Genomic DNA, 14,040 nt, shown 5'->3' with positions numbered 1-14,040 from the left:
CCCCTTTTGTTGTGATCGGGGTCCTTCTCAGGACTAGATTACTTAGGTGCAGGGGTCCTCAGGAGGTAGGGGATACGCTGGCGGCCTGGACCTCTGTACCTTTAACAGTACCTCCAGGTAGAGGGATTAGTCAGGGCCCCAGCTCAGGGTCAGCTTAGGCCCCCTACCTCCAGTACACAGAGACAGCGTGACATTTTCACCGACCCCCTTAGATTTTCTCCAGCTACCATGGATCCAGTAGCCGGTCTAGCTCGGCAGTTGCAGAGTTTGTCCATGGAGCTGGCGGACGTTAGGTCCAAGGTTTTGTGTCCCCAGGAGCAAGCTGGACCAGAACCTAAGGTAGCTCTCCCTGACAGGTTCACTGGGGGGCGGGACAAGTTTTTTGTTTTCCGAGAGGCATGCAAGTTGTACTTTCGGCTGCGGCCTCGGTCATCGGGGAGTGAAGAACAAAGGGTGGGAATTGTCATCTCGCTCCTACAAGGGGACCCACAATCTTGGGCGTTCTCTCTTCCCCCAGGCTCCCCGGCTCTCCAGTCAGTGGATAGGTTTTTTGCTGCTCTGGGTCTTGTATATGATGACCCGGATCGGATCTCCCTTGCTGAATCTAAGTTACGTAGGATCCAGCAGGGAGATCGTCCGGCGGAGGAATTCTGTTCGGAGTTCCGTAGGTGGGCCACTGACACCCAGTGGAATGACCCGGCTCTTAGGAGCCAGTTTTGTCAAGGTTTGTCTGACAAATTAAAGGATGTGTTGGCACAGTATGACTCTCCCGCGTCACTGGAAGCCGCTATGGCCCTTGCTATTCGCATTGACAGACGGCTTCGGGAGAGGTGCGGGATAACTCCACCCCCTGTGATGACTCCACCTCCTACAAGGTCCCCTCATTTGGTGGTTCCCCTGGTCAGTCCAGAGGAGCCTATGCAATTAGGAGGGACATCATTTCAGGGGAGGGGACCGGTGGCACACCACAAGACTGGAAGGTGTTTCTTCTGCGGGAGAAAGGGACATTTTATTGGGGGGTGTCCATCCCGTCCTTTGCAGAGTAAAGAGTCGTCGGAAAACTTTTAATCCCAGGTTGTGTGGTGGACGGCAATCTGGGAGTAGGTATTTCGTCCCTGGGGTCATCTCAGTTTCTCGTACCGGCGGAGGTGGTGGTGGGTATGAGAACTGAGAAGATATCTGTTCTTTTAGATAGTGGGGCCGGGGCTAATCTGGTGGACGCTCGGTTTGCCCGGGTTCAAGGTATGCATTTGAGTGAGTTGGCTAAACCCATCCCCATATTCTCGATCGATGCCAGGCCCCTCGGTCAGGGAAGTTTTTTGCATGTTGTGCATAACGTAAAACTTCAAGTGGGGGCGATACATAATGAACTGTTGTCTTGCTACGTGTTGGAGGGTCTTCCCACTACTATAGTGTTGGGCCTTCCTTGGTTAACTAAGCATAACCCGGTTATTAATTGGTAATCCAGAGAGATAAGCCAATGGAGTAATTTCTGTAATAAAAACTGCATGAATACGGTCATCGGTGCTGTCACTCCTAGGGTCTTGCCTCCATTTTTGGTGGACTTTGAGGATGTATTCTCGGAGAAGGGGTGTCGGGAACTACCTCCTCATCGCGAGTATGACTGTTCTGTTAAACTGCTCCCTGAGGCCAAGTTACCTAAATCTAGGTTGTATAACCTTTCTGGTCCTGAGAGGCAGGCCATGAAGGATTATATTTCTGAAAGTCTGGCTAAGGGGCATATTAGACCTTCATCTTCCCCGGTGGCCGCGGGGTTCTTCTTTGTGAAGAAGAAGGATGGAGGCCTACGCCCTTGCCTGGATTTCCGTGAACTTAATCGGATTACGGTCCGAGATCCGTACCCGCTCCCACTTATTCCCGATCTCTTTAATCAGATCGTGGGCGCCAAATGGTTCTCTAAGTTGGATCTCAGGGGGGCGTACAATCTGATTAGAATGAAGGAGGGGGATGAGTGGAAGACGGCGTTTAACACTCCGGAGGGGCATTATGAGAACCTTGTCATGCCATTCGGTCTGACTAATGCCCCGGCGGTGTTCCAACACTTTGTTAATGACATTTTTCGCCGCCTGGTTGGACAGTTTGTTGTCATATATCTGGATGATATCTTAATTTACTCGCCTGATCTGGTGTCTCATCAGGAGCACGTTAGGCAGGTGTTACAAATCTTGCGGGATAATAAACTGTATGCTAAATGGGAAAAGTGTGTGTTCGCCGTACAGGAACTCCAGTTTTTAGGTTTCCTGGTTTCAGCGTCTGGTTTTCGTATGGACCCTGGGAAAGTGCGGGCAGTTCTTGAGTGGGATCTGCCTGAGAATCTTAAGGCACTACAACGTTTCCTGGGGTTTGCTAATTATTACCGGAAGTTCATTCGTAATTTCTCGTCCATGGTTAAACCTCTCACTGACATGACAAAAAAGGGGACGGATTTTTCTAGGTGGTCTGACAAGGCTTGTCAAGCTTTCTCCTCCTTGAAAAAATGTTTTGCCTCAGCACCCATACTCATTCAACCTGATGCGTCACAGCCATTCATTGTAGAGGTAGACGCTTCCGAGGTAGGGGTGGGAGCAGTGTTGTCACAAGGTTCGTCCCCTGGTAAGTGGCATCCGTGCGCCTTTTTCTCTAAAAAATTGTCGTCCGCCGAGAGGAATTACGATGTCGGCAATAGGGAACTCTTGGCCATTAAGTTAGCTTTTGAGGAGTGGCGCCATTTTTAGGAGGGGGCAGTCCATCCGGTCACCATCATCACCGATCACAAGAACCTGCTTTATCTGGAGTCTGCAAAACGTCTGAATCCCAGACAAGCCAGGTGGTCGTTGTTTTTTACCAGGTTTAATTTTGTCGTTACGTTTCGTCCTGGGTCAAAAAATGTGAAGGCAGATGCCTTGTCTCGTAGTTTCCCTGGGGCCGGGAATACGGATGACCCGGTTCCTATCCTTCAAGAGGGGGTGGTGGTGTCGGCAGTATGCTCTGAGCTTGAGGAGGAGGTATTGGAGGCTCAGGGGGACGCCCCTGTTGGACCTCCAGGGAGACTGTTTGTTCCAGATCAGCTACGACAAAAGGTGATCGAGGCACACCATAACTCAGCTTTAGCAGGACACCCAGGGAGTAAAGCAACTGTGGATCTCCTCTCGCGTCGATTTTGGTGGCCTAACTTACATAAGGAGGTGGTAACTTTTGTTACGTCCTGTGGGGTTTGTGCGCGCTCTAAGACCCCACATACCCGTCCGTCTGGGGCCCTCTTACCTTTGAAGATCCCGGAGCGTCCTTGGACTCATCTGTCTATGGACTTTATTACGGACCTCCCGCCGTCTTCGGGTAAAACTGTCATTCTCGTTGTAGTAGACAGGTTCAGCAAGATGGCACATTTTATCGCTCTTCCTGCTCTTCCTAATGCTAAAACTCTTGCGCAGGTGTTCATTGGGGAGATTGTGAGGCTTCACGGGGTACCCTCCGATGTGGTGTCGGATCGGGGGTCTCAGTTTGTGTCCAAGTTCTGGAAGGCATTTTGTACTCGGCGGGGGATGCATTTGTCGTTCTCATCGGCTTTTCATCCCCAGACCAATGGTCAGACGGAACGTCTGAACCAGAGTTTGGAGACATATCTCCGGTGTTTTGTGTCAGAGAACCAGGAGGACTGGGCTTCTTTCTTACCTCTGGCGGAGTTTGCTCTTAATAATAGGTGGAGCGAGTCCACTGGTAAGTCCCCGTTTTTTGGGGCATATGGTTTTCACCCCCAGTTTTGTACTTTCAGTAGAGGGGGCTCTTCGGGGGTTCCTGAGGAGGAACGATTTTCGTCATCACTCGCTTCTGCATGGAGAGGGGTACTGAATAATCTGAGTACTATGGGGAACCGTTACAAACGTATGGCTGACAGGAGGAGAGTGTCTGGTCCGGACCTAAGTGTGAACGATCTGGTATGGTTGTCTACTAAGAATATAAAACTTAAGGTTCCTTCCTGGAAACTGGGTCCCAGGTTCATCGGGCCGTACAGGATCAGTTCTATAATTAATCCGGTGGCATTCCGTCTTGATCTCCCCCCTACGTTTAAAATTCACAACGTGTTCCACAGATCGTTGCTTAAGAGGTATGTGGCGCCGGTGATACCGTCACCTTTACCTCCGCCTCCAGTGGTGGTCAATGGTAACTTGGAGTTCCAGGTATCGAAGGTCATCGATTCACGCTTTAATCGTCGGTCCCTTCAGTACCTGGTTCATTGGAAGGGGTATGGTCCTGAGGAGAGGATGTGGGTTCCTGCGTCAGATATTAACGCAGACCGGTTAATTCGGGCCTTCCACACGACTCACCCGGATAAACCTGGCCCTGAGGGTCCGGAGGCCCCTCGTAGAAGGGGGGGTACTGTCATGGTTGTGTCGCCACGAAGATCGTCACGATTGCACAGCCTGACTTCTCGCAGCTGAGTTTTTGGTGCTTTGTGCTTTTCGGCAGTGAGGGAGTTAACTCTCTCTCTCTCTGTGCTAGACAAGGTCCAGCCTCGCCCAGCTGCAATCAATTCTGCTGTAGTGAGATTCCTTCATATGTCTGCTGCTCTGTTAGGGAAGTGTCGGTGAAAGCATTTCATGCAGACTAACAGAGCGGATCGTGGTATTTGGAGTTTCAGAGATAAGTGTATTTGGAGTGTTTTTTCCCTTCCTCGCTTTATCATTTATCTCCTTTCCCGTTGGTGTTCCCTCTGTTGTAGTTGTGTAGTTTTTGTATGCAAGGTGGTTTTGGTTTTACCCTTGTACTGTCTCGTTCGTCTAAGTACTGAGTGTTGGCATATTATTACCTGTCCCCTTTTGTTGTGATCGGGGTCCTTCTCAGGACTAGATTACTTAGGTGCAGGGATCCTCAGGAGGTAGGGGATACGCTGGCGGCCTGGACCTCTGTACCTTTAACAGTACCTCCAGGTAGAGGGATTAGTCAGGGCCCCAGCTCAGGGTCAGCTTAGGCCCCCTACCTCCAGTACACAGAGACAGCGTGACAGATAGATCAGATTTTTATGATCAGTGAAAACCTGAATGGGAAATTCAGCACCTTCCAAGAGATGACGCTAGTGTTCAAATGCGAGTTTAATAGCCAGCAATTCCCGATTACCAATATCGTAATTAAGTTCAGTCTCAGAAATTTTTTTTGAAAAAAAAGCACAGGGATGTACTCCATCCTTGTTTTTCTGAGACAACACCGCACCGACCCCCACCGAAGAAGCATCAACCTCAACCAAAAACGGCTTAGTCACATCAGGCTGCATAAGGATGGGAGCAGAGCTGAACCTCTCCTTTAGAAACACAAAAGCTTCAATGGCCTCAGTAGTCCACTGAACCGCATTAGCACCTTTCCTGGTGAGATCGGTCAGTGGTTTGACAATAAGAGAACATTTTTTAATGAATTTTCTGTAATAATTGGCGAAACCCAAAAACCTCTGTATCGATTTCAAACCAATAGGCCTAGGCCATTCCTGCACAGCTTGAAATTTCACCGGGTCCATCTCAAAGCCCTCGCTGGAGATAATGTAGCCCAAAAAACTAATTCTCTGTACAGCGAACTCACATTTCTCCAGCTTAGCAAAAAGCGAATTGTCAATTAATAACTGTAATACCTCACGTACGCTCCGCCAATGAGACTCCAGATCCGGTGAATAAATCAAAATGTCATCCAAATGCACAACCACATTTTTGCCGATCAACGGTCTAAGGATGTCATTAATAAGATTCTGAAAAAATGTTGGAGCATTGGTAAGACCAAAAGGCATAACCAGATTCTCAAAATGACCCACAGGAGTGTTAAAAGCAGTCTTCCATTCATCACCCTCCTTCATGCGCAACAAATTGTATGCCCCCCGGAGATCAATTTTAGAGAACCACTTGGCCCCCACTAACTGGTTAAACAAATCAGGAATCAATGGCAGTGGGTAAGGATTGCGTACAGTAATTTTATTAATGTCACGAAAATCCAGACAAGGACGTAAACCGCCGTCCTTTTTTTTAACAAAAAAAAATTCAACAGCCACAGGAGACTTGGAAGGCCTAATGTGACCGGCGGCCAAGCTTGTCTGTATGTATTCCTCCAAAGCCTTTCTCTCAGGAATAGTAAGATTAAATAAACGACTTTTAGGAAGAGTCGCTCCAGGGACAAATTCAATGGTACAATCATAGTCTCTTTGGGGAGGCAAAATTTGTGACTCCTCCTCAGAAAAAACTCTCCAAAAATCCTGAATAGGTACAGGTAATTCCCCTTTTTCCGCCGCAGCAATACGTCCATTACAACACTTGTCATAACACTTAGGGCTCCAGGACTTAATTTCATTGGTAGACTAATCCAGTACAGGATTGTGCAATTTTAACCAGGGCAATCCCAAAACTACTGGAGAAGGCAAATTATTTAATACTACCAAATCCAGATTCTCTTGGTGAACACCATTAATAGTGAGGGGAAATTCACAGACCTTGTGAGTAACACTCTTCAAGGGAGAGCCATCGACAGAAACCACGGCAATAGGGGATGACAAAGGTTTGGGTTTTAATTTAAGTTTTTCCAAGAATCCCCCATCAATCACATTCAGAGTAGAATCACAATCCACAAATACCCGAAATTCAATTAATTCTTCCTGAGCAGCAGTAGTAGCAGAAAGAAATACACCCTTAGTATTTAAACAGGCTATACGGGCGTAACTGACCTTTTTTTTTCTTTGCTCATACGAAGCACACAGTTCTTAATGAAATGGTCAGATTTCCCGCAATAAAAGCACAAACCTTCAGAAGACCTGCGGTCTTTTTCCTGAGAGCGGGGTGCCATCGCCCCAATCTCCATCGGCTCTCCAATGTCAGTACAGACCCTCTCAAGACTCGGAGCTGACATGGCAGAGGATTTACTCTCATTAACCCTTGCACGCAGTCTCCTGTCCACCCGTATAGCTAATTGCATTGCCTCCTGCAAGTTTCCAGGTGTGGGATAAGCAATCAGCAAATCCTTAACCTTTTCACCTAGCCCCGCAAGAAACAAACTTTTCAAAGCTGAATCATTCCACCCCACCTGGGCAGACCACCGACGGAAGTGAGAACAATATTTTTCCACATTACCTGATCCCTGCCTCAAACGTCTCAATTCAGTCTCAGCTGATGAGACACGATCAGGATCATCATACAACAAACCCAAAGCAGAAAAAAAACTATCCACTGATCTAAAGCATGGATCACTAGGTTGGAGAGAAAAGGCCCATCCCTGAGGTTCTTTGCGCAAAAGTGACATTATGAACCCTATGCGCTGTGATTCATCACCAGAGGACCTGGGTCTCAAACGAAAATACAACAAACAAGCATTTTTAAAGGAAAAAAATTCTTGTTGAACACCAAAAAATAAATCAGGCAAACGTACCTTTGGCTCCACAAAATGTGCTCCAGAACAGCTACTCACGTGTTGTTGGAGCTCGGCAACCTCCAGAGAGAGTCCCTGCAGGCGTTGAGCCAAATCCTGAACCGACACCATGATGGAAACTGGAAGTCTTTCCTTAGAGATATTTTTGGGCTGGACTCACTGTTATGATCTGCTACAAGCACTAAGGAAAGAAAGGAGATCTGTCCCTACAATAGAACTAAGCTAGATCCCTACGATGTAACGGGGAACCTGATCCTGCGATCAGACCCGCTAAAGTCCTCGGCTAGTCTGTACGAAGACCTATAGATGCAAGGGAGGGATCCCTACAAGAACTAGGGACTGGGATAAAGTTGGACACCTCCTAGCAGAAATTGTAGCAGTAAAAGACAAACACACAACATAGAGAAAAGGTCCGAAGACCTAGCAAAACTGACTGAGAAAGGTAACTAAGCACCAAGCTAGCTTAAGAGTAGAAATTACAATGAAGTCCAGCAAGGCCAGGAGGGCGGAGCAGGACTAAATAATCAAAAAAGGTCATGTGACCAGCAAGATAGAAAAAACCTAACAGGAGAGTTCTAACAAGGATGGGGGCCATTCTTACCAAGATGAGGAGCATGCATACCAGGATTTGGGATGAGGGGTGCCATACATACCAGGATTGGGGATTAGGGGGCCATGCTTACCAGGATGGAGAGCATACATACCAGGATTGGGGATGAGGGCGCCATGCATACCAGGATCCAGGATTGGGGATTAGAGGGGCTATGCATATCAGGATTGGGGATGAGGGGTGCCATACATACCAGGATTGGGGATGAGGGGGCCATGCATAGAAGTATGGGGGCCATTCTTACCAGGATGGGGAGCATGCATACCAGGATTGGGGATGAGGGGTGCCATACACAGGGCTGTGGAGACGGAGTCGGTGTCCATTTTGGTGGAGTCGGAGTTGGTATAAAATGTACCGACTCCAACTCCTAAAATATATAATAAATTGGGTACAGTAGTTCAATGCAGTTTGTGGGGAATATTTTTTTCAGAAGAATTTAGGAAAGTTATGAAATGTCCTATAAATGTTTCTCCTATTCCTGACCAAAGAGTCTAGACTTTTAGCTAAGATGAATCTGTGCTACAGTAAATTTATCACTTAAACATGAGCCATGTATGAGGGAGTCAGAGTCGTGAAGTCAGAGTCGGAGTTGATGTCATGGAAATTGAGGAGTCGTAGTCGGAGGTTTGACTTACCGACTCCACAGCCCTGGCCATACATACCAGAATTGGGGATAAGAGGGGTCATGCATACCAGAATTGGGGATGAGGGGGGTCATGCATACCAGGATTGGTGATGAGGGGTGCCATGCATATCAGGATTTGGGATGAGGGGTGCCATGCCTACCAGGATTGGGGATGAGGGGGTGCCATACATACCAGGATTGGGGATGAGGGGCCATGCATACCAGGATTGGGGATGAGTGGGCAATGCGTACCAGGATTGGGAAATTTACCAGTAGCTGCTGCATTTCCCACCATAGGCTTATACCCGAGTCAATAAGTTTTCCCAGTTTTTGTGGTAAAATTAGGTGTCTCGGCTTATACTCGGGTCGGCTTATACTGGAGTATATACGGTAAGAGAGTCATCAAGAAGTGACTTAAATTTGGTACAACAGTGACATTACCTAGAAGTAGATGTCCCTTGAAAATTAATGAAAAGATTAGAAGGAAATTGGTCCGGAAGGCTGCCAAGACCTACAGCAACATTATAGGAGTTGCAGTAATTTCTGGCATGTATTTGTGTACTGCATGTGACAATAATCTCCCATATTCTTCATATATATCTGGCCTGTGGGATAGGGTGGCAAGATGGAAGCCTTTCCTTACATAGAAAATTATACAAGCCCTGCTATTTTTTGCTAAAACCTACATCTAGTCTGCCATAAGCATGTTGGGAAACATCATAGCTCAAGATCAAGGTTGAACCCAACACTGCGCTCTACCAAAAGAACACCAAACCCACAGTGAAGCATGATTGAGGCAACATTATGCTTTGGGGCTGTTTTTCATGATCTGGAATTGTTGCTTTAGTCAAGTTGGAGAGAATTATAAATAGTTCCAAATATCAGTCACTTTTGCATCAAAATCTTTATGTTTCTGCTAAAAAGCTGATGCTGAAGAGGGAATTTCACCTTTCAGGACAACAACGACCCTGGGCATACCTCCAAGTCAACAAAAAAATGGCATCGCCAAAGTAAATCAAAGTTTTGGAATGGCCCAGTCAGTGCCCAGACCTGAATTCAATTGAAAATCTGTGGGTTGACCTGAAAAGGGCTGTACACAGGAGATACCCTCGCAATTTGAAGATTGCCCATTCTGGATGTGAGACACTGATAGACTCCTATCCAAAAAGACTGACTGTTGTTATAAATTCAAAGGATGCATTCTTATACTTATCACTCTTACCCACAAAGCTCTCCACAGTTCTCCCTCATCTCTGTCTATCACTCTACCTATCCTCTCCACTTTACTAACAACCTAAAACTAATATAGTCTATAATCTGAACCTCTCACTCCCATCTCCAGGACTTCTCCTGTGCTGCACCAGTTTCTGGAATGCACTACCCCAGACAATCCAGTTAATTCACAGTATCCACAGTTTCAAGTGTGCCCTAAAAACACATATCTTTGAACTGGCTTACCAGCTCACCTCACTAATCTAATTAACTGTTCTCCCTTCCAAGCACTCAATCATACTTTGTATGTGTACTTGTACAAATTCTGACTGGTGACCGGTTCATGTAGTGTTATTTGAATACCCTATATATTATATGGTGAAATATATGTTAATCTGAAATGTCTTATCTTGTTTGTACAAGTACCCTCTGAATTTTAAAGTGCTACGGAATATGTAGGCACTGTAGAAATAAAAATTATCATTATAGTATATTGTGAAGGATACTTCAACAAAGTATTAGTTTAAGAGTGCTTATTGATACAACCACATTATTTTAGTTCTTTATGGTTCTTTTTCTATCTGAAATTATATCAGTTGATTTTTCTGTTGAATTGTACAGATATAGGTGACAAAAGTTCTGAAAAGATTCTTCTTGGTATGATTTTGTTGAATGACAAAAAACTGGCATTTTAACGGGGGTGTACAGAATTTTTATATCCACTATAGAAAAATAATTCTATCTACCTCTATCTAACACGGTACAAGAATACAATCCCTGACAGAAGTTATGTCGCTTATCCATGTTATGTAAATAAAAGCTTATAACCTGACTTTAAATTCAGCCATTGTTTTTATAAATTACTCTTTTGAAAGCTGAAACCCTCCCAAATTTGGTTTAGGTTAAGAAAATAAATTGGCATCAATGCTGAAATATTGATCATTTAATGAACACAGAATGGTCAGATTTTTGCAGGACAAAAGTTTTGTCGCCCTCAGAAAGTAATGTGATATTCAAACAAATAATTATCTTAAAATACAAATATATGTTGCATAACATTGGTGAATGAAGTTGTGGTGCTATTAGAGTCATATTTAATATTTTGTGTGACTTCCATGAGCTTGAAGGACTGCATCCATGCGGTTCAACAATGATTCATACAATTTATTAATGAAGTCATCAGGAATAGCAAAGAATGCAGTCTTACAAGCTTCCCAGAGTTCATCTAGATTCTTTGGTTTTGTCTTCCAAACTTCCTCTTTCATCCTACCCCAAACATGCTCAATGATGTTCATATCTGGTGGCTGGGCTGGCCAGTCCTTGAGCACCTTGATCAGCTTTCAAAAAAATAATTTATAAAAACAATGGGTGAATTTAACGTCAGGTTATAAGCTTTTATTTACCGTATTTTTCGGACTATAAGACGCACTTTTTTCCTCCAAAATTTTGGAGAAAAATGGGGGCTGCGTCTTATAGTCTGAATGTTGGGGGGGGTGTATATATATGGTGGCTGTGGGGGGAGCGGTAGCGGTGTAGGAGCGGTGCACAGGAGGCAGCAGCCGCCCGCTGCAGCCTACACTGTCCCCGCTGCTAAAGAAAATGAATATTCAGTGCTCCCCACGACCCATGGGCTCCTTCATAGCCGGCACACAGCTTAGCCGCGCTAAGGGGTGCCATGCATACCAGGATAGGGATTAGGGTTGCCATGCATACCAGGATAGGGATTAGGGGAGCCATGCATACCAGGACAGGGATTAGGGGTGCCATGCATACCAGGACGGGGATTAGGGGTGCCATGCATACCAGGATGGGGATTAGAGGTGCCATGCATACCAGGACAGGGATTAGGGGTGCCATGCATACCAGGATAAGGATGAGGGGTGCCATGCATACCAGGCAGGATGGGGATGAGGGGTGCCATGCATGCCAGGATAGGGATGAAGGGTGCCATGCATACCAGGACAGGGATGAGGGGTGCCATGCATACCAGGATGAGGGGTGCCATGCATACCAGGATAGGTATGAGGGGTGCCATGCATACCAGGACAGGGATGAAGGGTGCCATGCATACCAGGATGAGGGGTGCCATGCATACCAGGATAGGGATAAGGGGTGCCATGCATACCAGGACAGGGATGAGGGGTGCCATGCATACCAGGACAGGGATGAGGGGTGCCATGCATACCATGACAGGGATGAGGGGTGCCATGCATACCAGGATAAGGATGAGGGGTGCCATGCATACCAGGATGGAGGGGTTCCATGTATACCAGGATGGAGGGACGCCAGGCATACCAGGATGGGGATGGGGACCACGTATAAAAGGAAGGGGGGGCATATATACCAGGATAGGGGATATTGTCAGAATTGGGGGACATTACCCCTATACCAGTGTCAGCAGAAGACCCCCTCCCCCTTAAAAGTGCATCATGAACACATTTTTTGCCTACATTTTTTTATTTTTTATTTTCCTCCTCTAAAACCTAGGTGCGTCTTATGGTCCGGTGCGTCTTATAGTCCGAAAAATACAGTACATAACATGGATAAGCGACATAACTTCTGTCAGGGAGTGTATATGTTTTCCCTGTATATCCACTATATACGTAAAGTTATTATTTGTTGTCAGTCTGAACTCTAGAGATGCATTTTACATTTTATACTAGTGTGTTTTAGCATTAAAAGCATATTTAACAATAGCAACATAGACTATAGTAAAAATCAACATCTTAACGCATAGTAATGAGTAAATCATTATTACCCCTAAATGGCTTGAACTTATTCTCCAAGTCAAATTCCTGCCTCCCTGATCTTGAGAGGTCAATCCGCAGGTCTGGACAAATGGCATACTCCTCAATAGTTTTACTGATCTGATAAATCTTATCCGTAACCGCATCTGGAGCAGGACCTAAAAACAGAATAGCAAAACAAGTAAACATACAAGTTTCTGAATATACTCAAAGACATGAAGCAGATGCACATTGTAATTTAACAGCTACTGTAGCAATTGAGACTGTCAAGGACAGAGTTGGATAAGAAGCACTGGGTGCAATCGACAACATCTGCATTCAGGGCTATAAAGAAACATCTGCTTGGAACAATATTTTGAGGATTTATTAAACTAAAGATATAAGGTGGCAGTTTTATATATATGTTTTAACAATGGATTTTCAATGATCTGCAAAAATAAAATTAGAAAATTGTATTTGAGGTTTCTAGGGGAATATTAACATGTGCAAGTTTAAAAGAAGACTTTTTTTTAAATTACATAAATGTCTTCTTCTAGAAAAGACCTAATTTATTAAAACTAAGTGAAAAATTGCTCCATTATTAAAAAATTGGGAAATTATGCATTCTGAGAACTATTCCCATGTTTACAGTCCGCATCAATGAAATACCTATGTGGAGTATGTTTTGTTAAATATATTTAAAGTAAAGCTCCACCTTGATTAGAATTAGATTTATATCATAATATCTTAACTTTTTTTTATTATAGCTCTATTTTAGATTTTTTTAAGTCATTACCTCCATTTGCAACATTGAACTTGATTCCAAAATCTCCACCAGGTCCTCCTGGATTGTGGCTTGCTGTTAAAACAATTCCTCCGATTGCCTTAATTTTTCTAATTATGCAGGACACAGCCGGAGTGGACAGCAATCCATTCTGACCAATAACCAAGCGGCCAATCTACCAGCAATAAGGAAAGAAAGAAATAATCAACAGTCCTATCCTGCACAGTGAAAAGTGATTGCAGTGTCCTTTTCCAATAATATTTAATATTATTCATTGTTATTATTGCTATTATTATATAGAATTTTAGAATATACTTCATGCATTTTTATACTGACCTATCTGGCACCATGCATTATGACCTCTGCTCCCTTAGAATTAAGCTTTTTATAGTTCAGCTATGCCATTTGATATCAGTTCCGTTTTTTTTAGGAATCATTGTTTTCAGCACCATAACATACTGTAAATGTGTAGACACTGCGCTCTTTAATATATTTGTTACTAATCCATCTAAGTTTTTGTTATCTTAAAGGTCATAGATATCATGTAGGCAGCCCATGCAATTCATAGGGAATAGGGATGACTTTAAGAGGTTTATTCTCCTTCTCCATAGGCATTGACAACCTAATCATCCCTATAGTAAGTATCACTATACATAATAACCTTTCAGCTACGCCTTTCACATCTGTGATT

The 14,040-nt window shown here is 44.7% G+C and overlaps 1 protein-coding gene across 1 annotated transcript in view; it reads right to left on the bottom strand.

Moving 5' to 3' along the window:
• Positions 1 to 14,040, bottom strand: part of PGM5 (phosphoglucomutase 5) — a 382,573-nt gene that overhangs the window by 289,302 nt on the left and 79,231 nt on the right. The window contains exons 2-3 of the mRNA XM_073669685.1: positions 13,362 to 13,524; positions 12,598 to 12,744 (exon numbers count right to left, since the gene is read on the bottom strand). Coding sequence (XP_073525786.1) covers positions 12,598 to 12,744; positions 13,362 to 13,524 — 310 coding nt within the window. The remainder of the gene's footprint in view (positions 1 to 12,597; positions 12,745 to 13,361; positions 13,525 to 14,040) is intronic.

This window comes from Phyllobates terribilis, unplaced genomic scaffold (assembly GCF_046119375.1).
Source record: "Phyllobates terribilis strain yellow unplaced genomic scaffold, ASM4611937v1 Scaffold_1__5_contigs__length_1240528914, whole genome shotgun sequence".
Taxonomy (NCBI): domain Eukaryota; kingdom Metazoa; phylum Chordata; class Amphibia; order Anura; family Dendrobatidae; genus Phyllobates; species Phyllobates terribilis.
Note: the sequence above shows the minus strand (reverse complement) of the source record. Positions and strands in the feature narration are given on the sequence as shown.